Raw genomic sequence first — 17,370 nt, 5'->3', positions numbered from 1 at the left:
TTCAAAAGATGAAGTAGGATTCTTTTTTCCTCCAAATCTCCCTTCCGTTCTCTTTCTTCTTATTTGAATGGTTACGATTAAACCACGTCAATATCTTATATTGACTTCTTCGTAGAGAGAAAAAGACAAAAAAGAAAGTGAAGGAGGGAGAAAACGGAAAGAGATTTGGGCCTAGAAATTCCTACTCCCCAAAGGATCCACCATTTATACCTAAATTAGGAATTCTATTTCCTTTTCCTATACAGTTAGGGTTTTGTTGGCTATATATACAAACCCTAGTATTCGTTATTCTCCTTATTAAGTAGGCTTGAGTGTTGCACTACAATATTACAAACTTGTTCCTCAATTTGTTTCCCAATTTTTTGAAGCAATGTCGACCGAAGAAAACCCTAATCCCACCTCTGTAGTTCGCTTGGACGTCGGAGGAAAAATATTCCGGACCACCGTTAGTACTTTCACTAATCGCGAGCCTCATTCGAGGCTAGCTGCAATGTTTAGCGGTCGTCACAACTTGCAGCAAGACGAGAATGGAGCTGTTTTTATCGACAGGGATGGAAAACAATTTGGGCACATTCTTAACTGGTTAACAGACGGCAAAGTCCCTACCTTATTAGAAGATTCTGTATATGAAGAACTTCTGAGAGAAGCAGAATACTATCAGCTAGTTGGGTTAATGGATGGAGTACAAGATGTTCTAAATAAGAACAAAGGTGAAGAGGACAAGCCATGTCCATATTTAACTCGTGCCGGTGTTATCGACAAGTACTTGAAAAACCTTCAAGGTCTTGATCTTTCTGGCCTCGATCTTTCTTACCTGGACCTTTCAGGTATGGACTTCACCTATGCATATGTGAGAAGCACAAAATTCTCCGATGCAAATTTATCGGATGCAAAGTTTACGGGGGCGTATGCTGAGGGTGCCATCTTCGACAATGCGGAGTTGAGAGGATCAAGTATGTGTGATGCAGATCTTGCTGGAGCTTCTTTTGTGGGTGCTGATCTTCACGTTGCTAATTTTCGTGGGGCAAGTTTGAAAGGCTGTAGGTTTGAGGAGGCATATATGAAAGGGCAGGCTTTTATCATGAGGATATGCCGACGGTCAATTTGAAGGGAGCAATTGAAGTAGACTCGATTATAGTTACAAGAAAGGGGTAGAATTAGGGTTTAATTAGGTTAAAAGAAAGGATTCCTTCTGCATAGCCATGACAATTGGCAACAACAAAATTATTATTTACTAGTCATTCCAAAAGAACTCCTTTTTCTTTTGTTTTGGAATTTTTACGTGTGTTTAGATGAATCCTCTTGGTGAACATTTTGGTCATCACCGGTATACTCATCCTCATTTTGTTGTGGGTTTGGCAAGTCCCAAATATTTTTATGTTTTATGAATTGGACTACTTTCCAACCACTCATCACCTTTGGATCATCAATGTAGAATACTTGTTTCGCCGTATTGACAAGGATGTAGGGATCATCCTCAAACCACCGGGTGTTTGTCATGACAAATAACAAGTACATATCTCGATTGTCTAAGTTCTTATCATACCAATGACACTTGAACATCATAACTTCCTTGCGGTTTGTGTATAACAATGAATCACACTTAAAAGTTGCCAAAAAACAAAAAAAAAAACCTATTCACATTTACCCCTGAGGAGAAAAACTCCACTGTTTTGAGTGCACAATTTACTATCTCATTCAGCTGTTAAGAATTTAACTCCGTTCACGTGACAATCAGAGTACGTTTCAGCACTAACGGGACCCAACGAAATATATCATCGGACAAAGGTACTTAAGTTGATGAGCTTAATTTTCTTCGAGCAAACCTTTACACAATATGCGCCATTTTTTCCTCAACGCCAAAACTTTGCCCGACGAATGTTATCTTGTCTTGCAAAAATTTTTTGTCATGCAAAGCCTTTGACAAAACCTTAAATAATGCCCAACTTTGCCCAATAAACGTATATTTTCGTCAAGTAAACTTACTTGACCTGATGAAATATGGTTGGGCGAGCAAATAGTATTTTATGGTTCTGCACTCCTTTAAAAACCCTAAATACTCAAAAACTCATACTTAATTAAAATAAAATCTTCCCTTGTTTTACATGACTAAATAATATGAAAAAAAAAAATTCTATAAAAAAAAAGGTCAAAAAGTTGCAACTCAAATGATTCACTCCAACTTTTGAGGTCATGAATTCTACTTTTCTTTCTGGGTAAGATTCTCTTCTCTTCTATTACCATTTTCTTTCATCTTCTTATCTCATACTTTTTTATTTGTCTTACTCTTTATATAAAAAATTCAAAATAAGATGTAAACATGGTGTAATCGTAATCGTTTAAATAAGAGGAGAAAAAAAAAAAAAGAGATTAAAAGGGAAGAAAATTCTACTCCTTTCTTTCTTCAGTAGTTTTCTAAACTAAAAAAGCATGCAAAGTCTAGTAATATAATATAAGAGGAAATTAGATTCCACACCTATCTTTCATGTTTTTTAGACTGAACAGGGTTACTTTTTAGGATTTGATTTCAACTTATTTAAATTACATTTTTAGTCAATTGGGCCTTAGCAGATGAGCACTTTAATTTTTAGTCAATTGGGCCTTACAATGAGGGCTTTGTGGATCGACTTAAACGGATGAGGATATGTTCTTCGAATCATGTCACTGTATCCTCACATTTTATCCGTACTTTTATTATACAGTTAATTTTTGTTAGATCAATTTTAATGGTGGGCTAAAAGTCAAATTACCCTCCAAAATTCCCCCCCCAACCCACTCCAACCCAAGGGGAAATTTTGAGCTAAATGCTAAATGCTAAACCAATGCCAAATTCCCTCCGAAATTTAGTACAGAAATCGGGAGGGACTCTACCCAATATTTATCGGAATTTAAAATTTTTTTAGATTAAAATGTTCATAAAATTAATTTACAATAGTCTACATATTTATTTTAAAAAAAAAATAATTAATTTAACAAAAAAAAAAGCCTTAGTTCATTCTTTAATAATTCCGGGCTAAAATTTTAGGGTAAAATGGTTGGAGTAGAAAAACTGTTTTTGGGCTAAAAGCTAAATTTTTGGGGCTAAAAAATTTGACTTTTAGTCCAACCATTAAAGATGATCTTAAGAATTTTATTTAAAAAAAAAAATTAAAATAATTTTTTATCGTATAATATACGATGAAATTGTTGGATATGAGTATCTTAGACAGAAACGCAATAAAAAAGCCTTCACACTCGACGGTCGGTCTCCCTCGAAACGCAATCAAATCCTCCGAAAAATCAAAAGCTAAAATTCAAAACTTTTGGGAATTTGGGCAAATCTGAAGGAAGCTCGAGCTGTTAATCTGTTGTAATCGATGGGGAAGAGAAAAGAGCGTCGTCTTGCAGCTAAGACCAACGCTGGTCGCAGAGTCAAGCTCGATCTCTTCGCGGAACCCTCCGGTACTCTCTCTCTCTCTCTCTCTCTCTCTCTCTCTCTCTATATATATATATATGTATGTATGTATATTTATATATTTGTGCTTGTGTGCTTACATGCATGCATTTGTGTATGAGATAATTTGAATTATTGAGACTACCCATTACCCTGTTTAGGATTTTTTTATATTGTATTTGTTTTTCCTGGTTAATTGTATGTATTTCGTTTTTAATGGCTCTCTGTTCATCTCGTTATATATTGATTAGGTTGTCAGAACAGCTCAAGTGAAATTTTATGCAATTCTGACAGGAAAGAGGTTTCTTTTAGACTAATGCTGGATTAAGGTCTCTTATTGTACAATCTAGATATTCTGCTTGTGTAGTGAGTAGAAGTGCTTTTCTTATAAGCATGTCGAAGTTTTTATTCAAAAGTCAAGTGCTTACTGGAAAAGCACCTAGCGGTCCCAAACAGGTTCTTTCTTAGTATCGTTATGACATTATTTTTTAGTAAAGATGGCATCTTGTATTACGGGACTGGGTAATATAGATGGTTTGTGCGTAGTTTATATGGATTTTGGGGTGTTATGTTGAGGACCTTTTTTTTGCTTTTATAGGAGATTTGGGTGGCTCTGCAGAACACAATGAGCATGGAGAAGATACTAAATCCAAAGGCCATGCTGGGGTACCCAATTCACCATCTTCTTCAGGTGGGTTCCGTCAGTTTTCTTCAAAAAGGACTTTGTAGAGAGGACATGTGTGCTCAACATTATGTTGTTCGGTGGAATTTGGATACTATATGTGCAAGACATGTTATGTTATTTTCCTCCCCCCTCGAGATTTTGTTTTCAGACTGTAGGGTGGCTGTTGTCACGTTCAGAACATTCGTTGTCAGATCATGTCGGGCCCTGCCACAGTGCAATTATGAGTCACTCCCATTCGTTATGCCCTTTATGGCAGCCGCAAAGCGTTTTGGAGAGTTCGGCTGGGATTTTTTTCTATCGGTTCGTATGTCCTGGCTTTATTTTGCATTGTACTCGCTGACATTTTTCTTCCTTGTGAACAGGTGGCTGCAATGAAGAGATACTAATCTTCTCAATTCAAATCTATATACTTAGACAACTGTTGTCTCCTCAATTTTAGTTGCTCTTACTTCCGTTCTACATTAATACTCCTGCCCATTTGTTTGTTTAGGTCCTGATATGTTCGTGATTACTATGTAGATAACATATCCCATTAAAAGATTAGTAAGTAGATAATATCATGGATTGGATAGTGTTTGACATGCTAGTATTATTATGTCTGCAGGTCAGAATTTACAAAATCCACTGCTGTTACTTGGGCAATATAGTGATGACGATTTGGATGATGATTCAAATCATAGCGATGTTTCTGCAGAAAATTCCTCGCCTGACAAAAGCGATGAGGTAATTAAATAAATTTCTTTATGCCATTCCAGGGTTTAGATGTCAAGATGTGCTAAGTTGGGTTTCTCTTTAAGCAGTAATGCTCAAGCTAGGTATTAAAAGTAAATTCTGTTTACCTCGGAAGCCTTTCTTTTTTTGTCTCTTTCAGGTTAAGAGTTCGCTTGGTGAATCTCGTCAGCATTTGGATGCCATTGCTTGTGAAGACATTGCTTCTCAGAAGGTTGAGAAACAGGGAGGTAATGCAAATTCTGCCCAGCAAGATTGTGAGCAGAACATGGACCACAGTGATAAAAGAGAGAACGATGATATCGTCTCTAGTGATTTACGTACAGAATCGGATTTGAAGCAACAGATCTCTGTTCCTGAAACCTCAAGTGTACAAGTCATTGGAGATGTTAGTTCAGGTTGGAAGATTGTGATGCATGAAGAGAGTAATAACTATTATTACTGGAATACTGAAACTGGGGAAACTTCATGGGAAGTCCCTGATGTTTTGGCCCAGGAAACGAAGTTAAGTGACCAGGAAATGCCTACTACTGTTGGAACAACAGATAATGCTACTGGTGGTGCAGAAGACTCTAACTTAGCTTCTGATGTGAAGGTAGATGGTTTCTCTAATTCTGTCACAATTGAAGGGGATGCCAATATGATCCCACATGGAATAGAATCGCACGGACATGTGTCACAAATTGACAAGTGGAATCTAGAATTCAATAAAGGAGCCACTCACGATACAATGGCTAATGAAGATTATGAATCAGCGATTGCTCTCTCCTCTGGTCTTATCAAACATTGTGAGACATTATTAGGAAGATTGAAGTCACTGCAAGGGTATGACATGTTTTGCCATTCTTTCCCCAAGCCTCCTACAACACAAGCATCCTGTTTTCTTCAATTTATTTGTTTGCTCATCCATTTAGATTTATTTGTATGTTTCCCTTTGTTTTTGTTCTTTTCTTTGAGATGTTTAATAAATTAGTCTATACATTTCAGGTCGAAGGACCTGCTGCCAGGTCTCAACTGGATCACAAAGTACACTATGGAAGTTGAGATAAGGCTATTTGATATTAAGTCTCTTTTATCTCACGGTTCATCTCTGCTTCCATTTTGGATGCACTCTGAAAGACAACTTAAACAACTAGAGAGTGCTCTTGACGATGAAACGTCCAAGATTGTTAAATCTCTACAGTCGAATGATACTGAGGCAACTAATCCATCTTTCTCCGAGGCTAACAACAATTTTCAGGAAAAAGGGGGGTATACAACTGAAGTAGATCAAGTTGGTACTCTGGATGATCGTCATGTTACTCCTATTATTGATACATCAGCAATAGTTTCTAAAAATCAAGATGTTAAAAATTCTGGTGCAAATGCTGAGCACGTGTCTGCGTCTGGCTCTCCTACTAGACATATGGATAGTGGCGCAAGTGAACAAGTCAATGAGCTGGTAGTTCCCTATGAGTCGACTACCAAAAATGAGTTTTGTGGTGGGGAAGAGGTTGACATGGATGTGGACATGGAAGTTGAAGAGTCAAACTATGCAGGAGATACAACTATTGAATATGCATTGAATTCCAAGGAGTTTGCTCGACCGGAGCAGCCAATTCATCCAAGTCCACCTTCAATATACACATCTTTAGTGTCAGAGGATACGTTCACCATTCCACCTCCCTCAGATGAGGAATGGATTCCCCCACCACCACCTGATAATGAAGAAATTCCTCCTCCCCCACCTGATGAGCCCCCACCTGAGCCCCCATATTCTTCTCATCCATCTTACCCTGAGACAGTGCAACCTCCTTATGCAGAGCAATACAATTATTCATATCCAGCTTCCAGTTTTGGGTATTATGGGCATACCGCCACTGAAGCTCCTAACACTAATTTTTATGGACATCCTGAAGGATCCCAACTAGTTATACCCCAGGCACCACTTTACTATGGTGCAGTTCCTAGCACCTACATGGAAACTGCTCAGGTTGCAGTTAACCCTGTCGAGTCTGTCACATATTATGGGCTTCAAGATGGCACAGGACCTGCTGCTCCTGTAGTCAGTAGTGTAGAGCCCTTGCAGTTTCACAGCGAGTCTGCTCCTCTAAGCTATGAAAACCTGGCATCTGATCAGACTGGATCCGTCAACTCCTATTCAGGAGCAGGCAGCAGCGCTTCAAATGTGAATACTGAGCATTTTTCTGTTGATAGTGGGAATGATGGGGGATCTATCGAGGTTCCTTCTACCACAGCCACGGTTCAAGCACCTGCAACTGTTTCTTTGCCATCAACTAATTCTGTTCCTACTGCCGCATCTATTTCTGCCACATCAGTGGCTACCAAGGTTCAATCTAAAGGTAAACCTTTTGTAACCTAATTAAATTGGGTAATTTTTTTGAATGACATTCTTCTATGGCAACCTACTTAACGTGTGTGGTGGAATTAATCTATGACAGGTCTTAGATACTCGCATATGATTATAAGCATACTCATTACTTTCCTTTTCTCTTATCAGTTCCACGAACGAAAAAGCAAAAAATTGCAGTTGCTTCCTCCTTGAGGTCTAATAAGAAAGTCTCCAGTTTAGTAGACAAGGTATGTTTTTGTCTAATTTTTTCATATCCTTGCATCGTATGATTATGGATCCCCTAATTTTGTTGTCAATTTAACCAGTGGAAAGCAGCAAAAGAGGAGTTGCTTGAAGACGAGGAGGAACCTGAAAATGCATATGAGTTGTTAGAGAGGAAGCGACAAAGGGGAATAGAGGTTTGCTGAACTTTATTTGTACAGTTTTACTGTGCTTTGGCTTCTTCTGGTTTCTTACGTTCCATTGTTGCAGGAATGGTACGCACAACAAATTACTAGTGGAGAGGCCAAAGATAATGCCAATTTTCAGCCTCTGGGTGGCGATTGGTAGGGTAACCCAATATCTTATGTTTACGCATTACTGTAATTCCAAAGTTTTCTTATATATTCATTATTTTTTCAGGGTGACTTGGTCACTTTCACCATGTCTCTAGACACAACTTCCATGTTATATCAACTTTTTTCTGATTTGATGGTTCTGTTTCCTGCAGGCGTGAGAAAGTGAAGCGAAGAAAAGCTCAATTAGACCGTGAAGCTGCAAAAACCGCAGCAGCATCTACATCTGGGGCTCCTACCGATGGGAACCAGCAGCCTGATATGACTGAACAATCAAACGGTCTCCCACCCGGATGGCAGGTATGTCTCACTGACATTTCTGTTTAAGTTGATCCCGGTCGCATTGAAACCCATTAAAAGGAACCTAAACATCGAGTCTTTACTCGCTTTCTAGATTACGTGCTTATTGTTTAATCCGTTAAATGCGAAGCAATTAATTTTCTCTGGCTTAGACGGAGAGGAGTTACTTGTTCAAAATCTGATATATTTTTTCTTTTCGACTTGTTCAGGCCTACTGGGACGAATCCTCAAAGAAGGTTTACTATGGAAATACCGGGACATCGGAAACTACATGGACGAAACCAAAAAAATGAGTCTTCAAATTTTTGAGAGATTTTTAAGTAGATAGGATTAATTGTAGCGACTTGTTTTTGCATTTTGTACTCTAGGAGGAGGGTTGGATTAGGAACTTTTAACACTCACGGTCTGCCGTACAATAACAATTTTGAACTAATGTCTTGCCAATTTATTCTCCAAATTTGGGTCGGCGATCGGGCTAAAAATTCATTAATTTTCAAGATTTCGTCAATTTTCCAAGCCAACAAGATTTCCCGCTTTGTGAGTGTTGGGACAGCGTCTATCATACATAATTTTACTCTTGTTTTGCAAGTAGGTTGTTTTCATGAATCGCTCTTTTTCTTACTACTCTAGTAAAGTGAGGAGCCTTGTTGGCTTTGAGTTGCTTCTTTTCTGATTGAACTTGTACTTCATTGTTAATTTGCACCTTAAATTTTTGTTCTGGTCTTTTTCCCCCAGAATAAATAGCTAATTTTCCTCCAATTATATTTGATCCATAGTATATCTAAATTGCTACCTAAAGGAGTCACATGCAGTTGTAATATCTTATTTTCATCACTTAATGTAAGGTGAAGTAGACAAATAGCATTTTACTGTAGTAGCGGAAAACAATGCCCATCCACTTTCGTGCATGTTCAATTCTCATCAATTCCCTTCTCCACTAACATTTAACCATCTATCTCACTAACGCTATCGTTTGTAACAAAATAGTTCTAGAGAAAAATTGCAAAAATACTCGAATTAGCATTCATTTGAAAACCATTTGGCTTATCAAGTATAAAAGTCAATTATTATTCATTGGCACAGAAAAATACAATGCAAAATCTCCATAATACATCCTCTCAAATTCCATCACCTTCTCCTATTCTCTCGATAGGAACCCTCACTTTCTTTATCCTTTAAGAAGCTTAGGAAAAGAAGAAAACCGAAAAAGGCAAAGCCTCCGGAAAAGTTGCCTCCACCGCCGCCTCCACCACCACCGCCATCACCATCATCGCGAGGAGGGAAGCCACTCCCACCGTCATCAAGCAGTGGGGACTTCTCCTTGCCTACAGTTTCACTCAACTGTTAGATGATTTCTGACATTATTCTAGAATTTCAGGCAGAGAAAAGTCACATTTCTACGTGAATTCTAAATAACTATCGAATCAAAAGCTGCGAGAGATTACATTTGTGTCCTGCAAACACTCATCTCTAATGTTTCAAAACGATTTTTTTCCTCGGCACTAATAAGAGATTAATACAAAATAATGTCTCTTACCAGGAAGATGTGTAATTGTTGGAGCCTCACGTGTAACAGTCTGCGTTTGCTCTGCACCACATCTGGCATTCTGCAAAATAAAATAGCAAAATCAAGATTTCTTACCCTTTTTGTTCCTTGAAAGAGGAAGACAGGGATCAATTCCGAAGGAAGAAACGAACAACTATAAAAGGAAGCTAGAACAAAACTTAGACTCCATCATTTGAATAACGTTTCAAACATCTATGTAAAAACAATTTCAAGGTGCTTATCTAAGGGTCATGCACACCAAAATGCAAAATTTATAAGCCGCAAAACTGGACAAATAACCGAACCAGGTTCCCAATTGATTAATTCCAGATATTTGAACTCAATAACTCAAGTGAAAGAATTTTAAAAACCCATGCCGGTATCTTGCCTCACCAACTTTTACGAAAAGGTACGAAATGCATCAGTTAATGCTACAAGGTCACCATTCTCAGGGTTCAAATCAATGAATTCACACGATACAAATGTTTCAATTATCTCGAATTGCTCGGGAAGAGTATAAAATAGTGACCCGGCATGCATGCAACAATTCAAAATTTTATCGCCATGTAAAGTCAAGGTAAAAAAATGAAACTACATATGAAATAACAAACTAACCAAGGCGCTAGCACATATTACAGAAGCAGACTGCCTTCGATTTGAAACCATGACTGGATTTCTTCTCTCGAGTGGAAACTGTGCACCAAGCCCCACCGCTCCTATCTTACAATGCACCATTTTTCCGTCAACGTGTACTTTTTTCGGTCCACATGTAGAAAGCTTAAATTGTCTGCGGCACTGACCTACAGTTTTCACCATATACAACCAAACATCATAAGAATCACACGCCATTCTCAGAAACCCGATCCATATCATCAAACTGAAAATTCCAGTAAAACAAAATTGCGACAAACACAGTTATGGAAGTTCTTCGACGAGAATCTTTTCTTGCAAAATCGGAAGTCATAAACGGGTAATCAAAATCGATGGGAAAATCAGATAACGGAATCTGTGAACCTTCAAAACCACAGAAACTTAGGAATGGATACTCATAAGTACCTGCTGGCAATGGAGGCGAGTTCACGATTGCACTTGCACCAGTCAACATGGGCATCTTAATTAGTGATGAAGATTACCTGAGAAAACAAAAACCAACTCTTTTCACATTACGAATATAAACACTACACAAATACATACGTACATACAAACATACATACATACATACATACATACATAGCAGCACATGTTACTAGAGACATGCATACATATAAGTATTATACTACTTTGGTTTGACAAGACGATATTCCAAGCTACTCTAATTTACGGATAAGGGACATTAGAACTTGGGTGCTGGCCAATTTGCCAAACCCCACTTCTCCTAAAGCTACATGCTATTTATTAAGATTGAAAACTAAATTAATCAGATCATTAATCGCTAATGAATAACGGGTTATGTTTGTTTTCATGAATTCAGGGTCAAAATATGAACTATAATTCCAAATTTTCGATATTTAATTACTTTTCAAGTGAAGTTTATCAGAACCCAATATCTCCTTACCGGATGAAGACTCCTTCTTTGGCCCTCAGAAACAGCAGAAAATCCTGAAGCAGAAAACCCCTTTCAAAGAACCCTAACCCTAAATTGCCCGCAACTCCGAAACTGAAGGAGGATATTTTGATGTTTTGTGGAGGTGGAGATGGCGGTGGAGGTGGAGGTGGAGGTGGAGGTTGGGGCTGTGTGTTGATTTCGCCGTGGACGCCAATCGAAGGCGGTGAAGTAACGACCGAAATACCAACGGTGTCGTTTAGTTATACTTTCCCTTGGGACAGCTGAACTGGGCTTCTTTGCCCAAATCTTAAATTCGGCCTGCAAAACAAAAGGGCCTAAGGCCCACTTTTACCGACTTCCACGTTTGTTCTTTCAGCATCATCTTGAAAATCCAATCTTAAATCCATCAAGTTGAAGAATTTTCCACGTTTCTTTGATGTCTTAGGCACTTGTGAGTAGTCTAAAATTTTGACTATGGCAACTCTGCGGTGTATTACTAGTTGAAGTAGATAATGTTAGCAAAGTTATATTTTTGTACATGTCGTATTAGTTAATGAATTTATTTTATTGAATGTCAGTTGCGAGCATCATTTATCATGTCATATGTGGTATAAAAAACGATCTCCGTTGCATTACTCATTTAAGTGTAATAATAAGTTGATGTAACAAATTTTAGGAAATTGGATACTGTACCTTAAAGTATCCAATAATGCATAATTGTGTGTAAGTCTCTCTTTACATAGTCTTGTGTTATTTACTCAGAATATCACAGTGACAGTGTATCCGTTACATGTAAGTTTTCTAATCCGTATTGCTGCTTGGAAAAATATGACCTACTTGGTTGTTATCATATTTGGATTCCATGTGATTACGGATGAACTTGAAGGATTTTATCAAATTGAAACGGTTTGTTCGGGTGTTGACATTATAATTTGGCCCAAAAAACCAAAGAAAAGATTGGAAACCGCCAAGAGCCAAATTATAATTTTGTTATATATCTCCAGCAAGAAAAATGAATCCGTTCACGATTTGGAAATCAATTAGAATTAGGGTAGGATTATGAAACTGGCTCAGTACTATATATACGTGCTCCTGCCTCATGTTTTGTTTCATTGAACTCTCTCTTGTTTAAAGCAATTACATAGCTAAATACACCTAGCTCTCTTCTCCCATGGATCCCAAGATTGCACTCCGTTTTCTTCTTGTTCTTCTTCTCACCTCCCCTCTGTTTAACACCAACACCATGCAAGCTGAAGCTGTCCAACCCTACGAAGAAACAAAGAAACACGAACCATCGAGGATGATCAACGTCGGTTTGGTGTCAGCCGTACTCGCCGACAAAGGGTATCATGCCATGTCACTTACCCTAGACATGGTTCTTGCTGCTACAAACCCTAACGCCACTCTTACCCTATTTTGCCCACAAGACAAAGCTTTCTTTAACTCGAAGTACCCGCAGCCTCCGTTGACGCTCCTCAAGTACCATGCTGTGCCATTCAAGATGGACAAAGATTCTATGGAGGCCTCTTTTCGTCACGGTTCCAAGGTTGATACTCTTCTGCCAGGTCACCCTCTCGTCGTTACTTCCCTACCGGCCGGCACGCATGGATATGCTTCTCTTAATCTTGTCAAAGTTACTGAGTGGGATCTCTATAACAATGGACGACTGATTGTTCATGGGGTCGAGGACTTCTTCGATCCGGCTTTCCAAACCATAAGGTATCCACAGTACGACCTGGTTGCGAAAGATGTTGTTAGTTCTGGTGGAGTTTCTTGGCTCAAGGCGGCAACGGAGAATTGGTTTCTTGTGCTAGGTCTGGCTGCTGCTTCCACTATTGTGCTCGTTCTCGTATTTTACTTTTGTTCTAAGCCTTCGAAGACCAATGATTTTCAGTATTCTCCTTTGTATTATGGGGTTCTTGGTCATGTATCATTAAGTGATTAAATTTTGTTGAACTATGTTTGAACTTGATTAATCTTTTGTATATTCCCCTTGTTCTTGCTTTTTTTTTCTTTTTTTGTGAAAGGTTACAAAATTTTAATCGAAGATAAATCGTAGACTGACATTCAATCGACAATAAATAGTCAACCGTGATTTATATATACACAACTAAAATCGTTTCACCTTAACGGAGAATGAATTTTCAATCACAAATATGCTTAGTTAAGTTCTTTTCTCCTTCCCAAAAATTGTTGTGGCTGAACGTTAGGCCTATCATAGATTAAAGATTTTGTTGATGCTGGTCATTTAGTGCTTAATTAGAAGATCAAGAGTCAAGACAGTGAAAATAACATGGCTTACAACTTCGGTACGTAGTTAAGTAAGAGCATTTACCCTCGAATCAAAGTTTCAGAGTCCCAATCCTCGTCTCTCAACATTGTTATTACGAAAAAAAAGGAAACAATACATGCATGTGCTGCATCGTAACTAAACAAAAACAATTTAAATGAAGCTTCTTAATATGTTACTAATCAATAAATAATACTACAGCCTCAAAAGTTCTATCAAAATTTCAGAAACCCAAAATTCATCAGGATCTTATTAGTTTTGGTGTTGATAGTATTATTCTTATGCTGAAGAAGCTACATACATGCATGCATGCCACATACATTCACTCAACTCAACATTTTTCCATAAGTTACTGAGCAGAGACTGAGTGTTGAAGGCGACTAGACTGTACTTTTCGTGAGCTCCGAGACGTTGGAGCTGACGGATCCCCCCTACACGGTTGAGGCCTGAGCCGATACTTGAAGTTCGGTGGCGTCTGCAGCGGAATGAGCCAGCATGAGTGGTTGGGGAGCAGAGGCAGTTTTTCCACCTTGATGATTTTGGAGTATCTTGTGATGTTGGTGAAGCAAGCATGTGATATGCTTCTTGAAATCCTCTAGGTTAAGTTGTGGTATGGTTAGGCTTTGACCTTTGCACTTGATCCCTGTGTTTCGGGATTTTGCTCCACCTTTTCAGCCATATTCTTCGGTCAAACTTCAACCAAAAAGAAAAATAACAACCGTTATTATATAGTGTCATGGTGGCTAATCTATCTCTAATATCATGCATTCACCCCTGCACTTGAGATTTTGAGTCCGATGACAATTGTTTAAAGAGAAATGGTTCTCAAGGATATTAGATTTCAATTGATATTTGTAGTTTTCTTAAGGATATTAGATTTCCAATGATGCTTGTAAATTTCTAGCTTGTTTATTTACGTGGAATACATACTGAAATGATTAGACATGATTCATGACTGTCTATGTGTTTACTAACACACGAGCATCAAAATTAGTCTGATTCATAACTTTTTCATAGTGTCATTCATCGAACAATGTGACGAATGAGATATATAAAGCGATTGGATAGTGCAATTCGCATATCCCTATTTACCTCCCACATACCTTGTTAATTTTGTTCATTGATTTTCATCCGATGACTAAAAATTGAGAGGGGTACGGTATGAGAAGTAAAAATTGAGCACTACCCTTTGCCAAACCCCACTTCTTCTAAAGCTACATGCAATTGATTAAGATTTAAAACTAAATTAATTGGATCATTACTAGCTGATAATAATGGATTATATGATGGTTCATGAATTCAGCACAAAATATGAACTGTAAATCCAAATTTTTGAAACTTAATTACTTTTCAGGTGAAGTTAATCAAATATCTCTTGCTCGATAAAGACTCCTCCTTTGGACCCCAGGAACAGCCGAAAATCCTGAAGCAGAAAACCCCTTTCAAAAACCATAACCTAAATTGCCTGCAACTCCGAAATTGAAGGAGGAGTTTTTGATATTTTGCGGAGGTGGACGTATCAGATAAGAATTTATTTTATGAGTAATGTTATTCATACCATATTTTTGTACCACATTTTCATACCATCTTAGTGGCATTTGATGTGGACAACGACATCATTTGAATTAATCAAAATTTTAAATGTAGTTCATTATTTAATATACTAATAATTAAGAAAAATTAGCTAATTAAATAATGATTGTAGTATACGAGGAGTCTTTCTCTTTCCTTTTATTGGGTTTTGCAAATTTTTCAAATGATGTGGTTGTCCACATCATAGAAATGTGGTATAAAAACATGATATGAATAACATTACTCTTATTTTATTAAATGTCGGTTGTGTGCATTATCTACCACATTACACTAATATGGTATAAAAAAATAATATCTCTGGCATTACTCATTCAAGCGTAAGAACGTGTTGATGTTACGAATTTTAGGAAATTAATTGGAAACTATACCTTAAAGTATCCAATAATGCGTAATGATGTATAAAGTCTCTCTTCACATAATATTATGTTATTCACTTGGAACACCATAGTAAGGGTGCACCAATTACATATAAGTTGTTTTAATCCGTGTTGGTACTCGGGGAAATATGAACTACTTAGTTGTTATTGTATTTGGATTCCAAGTGATTGCGGAATGGCTGAGTTGAACTTGATGGATTTTATCATTTGAAACGGTTTGTTAGGGTGCAGACATTATAATTTGGCCCAAGAAACCGAAAAAATATGGACACCGCCAAGAACATGAAGTTTGTTATATATATCCAGAAAGAAAAGTGAATTCCTTTACGATTCGGAAATCAAATAGAAATAGGGTAGGATTAAGAGACTGCCTCAGTACTATATATACATGCTCCTGCCTCATATTTTGATTCACCAAACTCTCTCTTGTTGAAAGCTCTCTAATCTCCCATGGATCCCAAGTTTGCACTCCGTTTTGTTCTTGTTCTTCTTCTCACCTCCCCTCTCTTTATTACCTCCACCATGCAAGCTGAAGCTGTCCAACCCTACGAAGAAACAAAGAAACACGAGCCATTGGGGATGATCAACATCGGTTTGGTGTCAGCGGTACTCGCCGACAAAGGGTATCATGCCATGTCACTTACCCTAGACATGGTTCTTGATGCTATAAACCCTAACGCCACTCTTACCCTCTTTTGCCCACAAGACAAAGCTTTCTTTGACTCCAAGTACCCGCAGCCTCCATTGACGCTCCTCAAGTACCATGCTGTACCATTCAAGATGGACAAAGATTCCATGGAGGCCTCTTTTCATCGTGGTTCCAAGGTTGATACTCTTCTACTGGGTCATCCACTCGTTGTTACTTCCCTACCGGCCGGCACGCATGGATATGCTTCTCTTAACCTAGTCAAAGTAACTGAGTGGGATCTCTATAACAATGGACGGCTGATTGTTCACGGAGTTGAGGACTTATTTGATCCGGCTTTCCAAACCCTAAGGTATCCACAGTACGACGTGGTTGCGAAAGATGTTAGTTCTGGTGGAGTTTCTTGGCTCAAGGAGGAAACGTTGGGTAAGTTTCTTGCGGTAGGTCTGGAGACTGCTCTCATTTTGTGTCTTGTGCTTATGCTTTTTGGCGTTTGTTGTGGCCATGCGAAGATCGATGATGTTCACTATCATCCAGGAAATTCTCCAGTGGGAGATTTTTCGGTGTCATTGGACATGTCATCACTATACAAATTGTGGGATACATGTGTTAAAAAGTTAATAGTTAAAAAATAAAATTTCCCACCATTTACTATGTAAAATCATAAGGTGTACTATCCGTATTCCTGTCATAATACAAAATTTCTCCTATTTTCCTTTGTATTAGTGAATTTTTTGGTCACATATCATGTTGAACTATGTTTGAACTTGATTAATCTTTTGTATATTTTGTGAAAGGTGATGGAAGGGCAGACAGTAATTGGATGGTTTTCTTTATTTTGGCCTATAAAGGTTATTGAATAGAGCTATAAAAAAAAATAAAGAAATATGCACTAGTAAAATCATCGAAGATTGACAATAAATAGTACTAAACCATGATTTATATATAGTTACATACACGACTAATATAATTTCAGCTTAGCCGAAGAACGAATTTTCAATCACAAATGTGTTTAATTAAGTTCTTTTCTCCTTCACAAAAATTGTCGTGGCTGATGGTTATTTCGTGTTACAACTTCAGTACGTAGTTAAGCAAGCATGTGAGTATGCTTCTTTAAATCCTCTAGGTTAAGTTCTGGTATGGTTTGGCTTTGACCCTCGCACTTGATCCTTGTGATTCGGGGAGTTTGCTCCATCTTTTCCGCCATATTTTTCTGTCAAACTTCAACCAAAAAGAAAAATAACAACCGTTATTATAAGCGTGTCATGCTGGCTAATCTATCCCGAATATCATGTATTCATTCTACACTCGAGATTTA

General features: G+C 37.9%; 3 protein-coding genes across 4 annotated transcripts; 2 read left to right on the top strand and 1 right to left on the bottom strand.

Moving 5' to 3' along the window:
* Positions 1 to 370: 370 nt before the first annotated feature.
* LOC137714961 (FH protein interacting protein FIP2-like) lies at positions 371 to 1,108 on the top strand. Its single transcript, XM_068454144.1, has 2 exons — positions 371 to 827; positions 969 to 1,108. The coding sequence occupies exons 1-2, from the start codon at positions 371 to 373 to the stop codon at positions 1,106 to 1,108; spliced, it is 597 nt and encodes a 198-aa protein (XP_068310245.1).
* Positions 1,109 to 3,218: 2,110 nt separating this feature from the next.
* Positions 3,219 to 8,498, top strand: LOC137715384 (uncharacterized). Of its 2 annotated transcripts, none has more exons than XM_068454692.1 (10): positions 3,219 to 3,441; positions 4,032 to 4,124; positions 4,723 to 4,841; positions 4,990 to 5,672; positions 5,835 to 7,189; positions 7,348 to 7,427; positions 7,506 to 7,598; positions 7,672 to 7,745; positions 7,910 to 8,054; positions 8,264 to 8,498. In XM_068454692.1, exons 1-10 carry the CDS (start codon positions 3,357 to 3,359, stop codon positions 8,345 to 8,347), a joined length of 2,811 nt encoding a protein of 936 aa, XP_068310793.1. In that variant the 5' UTR covers positions 3,219 to 3,356; the 3' UTR covers positions 8,348 to 8,498. The 2 variants fall into 2 exon arrangements, with proteins under 2 accessions (XP_068310793.1, XP_068310794.1); XM_068454693.1 differs by having other exon boundaries at positions 3,386 to 3,441; positions 4,032 to 4,418.
* A 560-nt stretch (positions 8,499 to 9,058) lies between these two features.
* Positions 9,059 to 11,364, bottom strand: LOC137715385 (protein FERTILITY RESTORER RF2, mitochondrial-like). Its single transcript, XM_068454694.1, has 5 exons — positions 11,156 to 11,364; positions 10,657 to 10,733; positions 10,216 to 10,400; positions 9,592 to 9,661; positions 9,059 to 9,379 (listed from the first exon to the last, which is right to left on the bottom strand). Exons 2-5 carry the CDS (start codon positions 10,709 to 10,711, stop codon positions 9,183 to 9,185), a joined length of 507 nt encoding a protein of 168 aa, XP_068310795.1. The 5' UTR covers positions 10,712 to 10,733; positions 11,156 to 11,364; the 3' UTR covers positions 9,059 to 9,182.
* Between the last annotated feature and the right edge of the window lie 6,006 nt (positions 11,365 to 17,370).

Source organism: Pyrus communis, chromosome 14, assembly GCF_963583255.1.
Source record: "Pyrus communis chromosome 14, drPyrComm1.1, whole genome shotgun sequence".
NCBI lineage: Eukaryota > Viridiplantae > Streptophyta > Magnoliopsida > Rosales > Rosaceae > Pyrus > Pyrus communis.
This window is presented reverse-complemented; position numbering and strand designations above follow the sequence as displayed.

Bases quoted from the DNA above. Each gene is read 5' to 3' on its own strand.
- LOC137714961 (XM_068454144.1), top strand. From the start codon at position 371: ATGTCGACCGAAGAAAACCCTAATCCCACCTCTGTAGTTCGCTTGGAC. The intron at 828-968 runs GTATGGACTTCA...TGTGTGATGCAG, and splicing joins TTCTTACCTGGACCTTTCAG to ATCTTGCTGGAGCTTCTTTT.
- LOC137715384 (XM_068454692.1), top strand. From the start codon at position 3,357: ATGGGGAAGAGAAAAGAGCGTCGTCTTGCAGCTAAGACCAACGCTGGT. The intron at 3,442-4,031 runs GTACTCTCTCTC...TTGCTTTTATAG, and splicing joins TCTCTTCGCGGAACCCTCCG to GAGATTTGGGTGGCTCTGCA. The intron at 5,673-5,834 runs GTATGACATGTT...TATACATTTCAG, and splicing joins AGATTGAAGTCACTGCAAGG to GTCGAAGGACCTGCTGCCAG.
- LOC137715385 (XM_068454694.1), bottom strand. From the start codon at position 10,711: ATGCCCATGTTGACTGGTGCAAGTGCAATCGTGAACTCGCCTCCATTG. The intron at 10,401-10,656 runs GTACTTATGAGT...TGAAAACTGTAG, and splicing joins CTCGCCTCCATTGCCAGCAG to GTCAGTGCCGCAGACAATTT. The intron at 9,662-10,215 runs GTTAGTTTGTTA...TTTATTTTGCAG, and splicing joins TAATATGTGCTAGCGCCTTG to AATGCCAGATGTGGTGCAGA.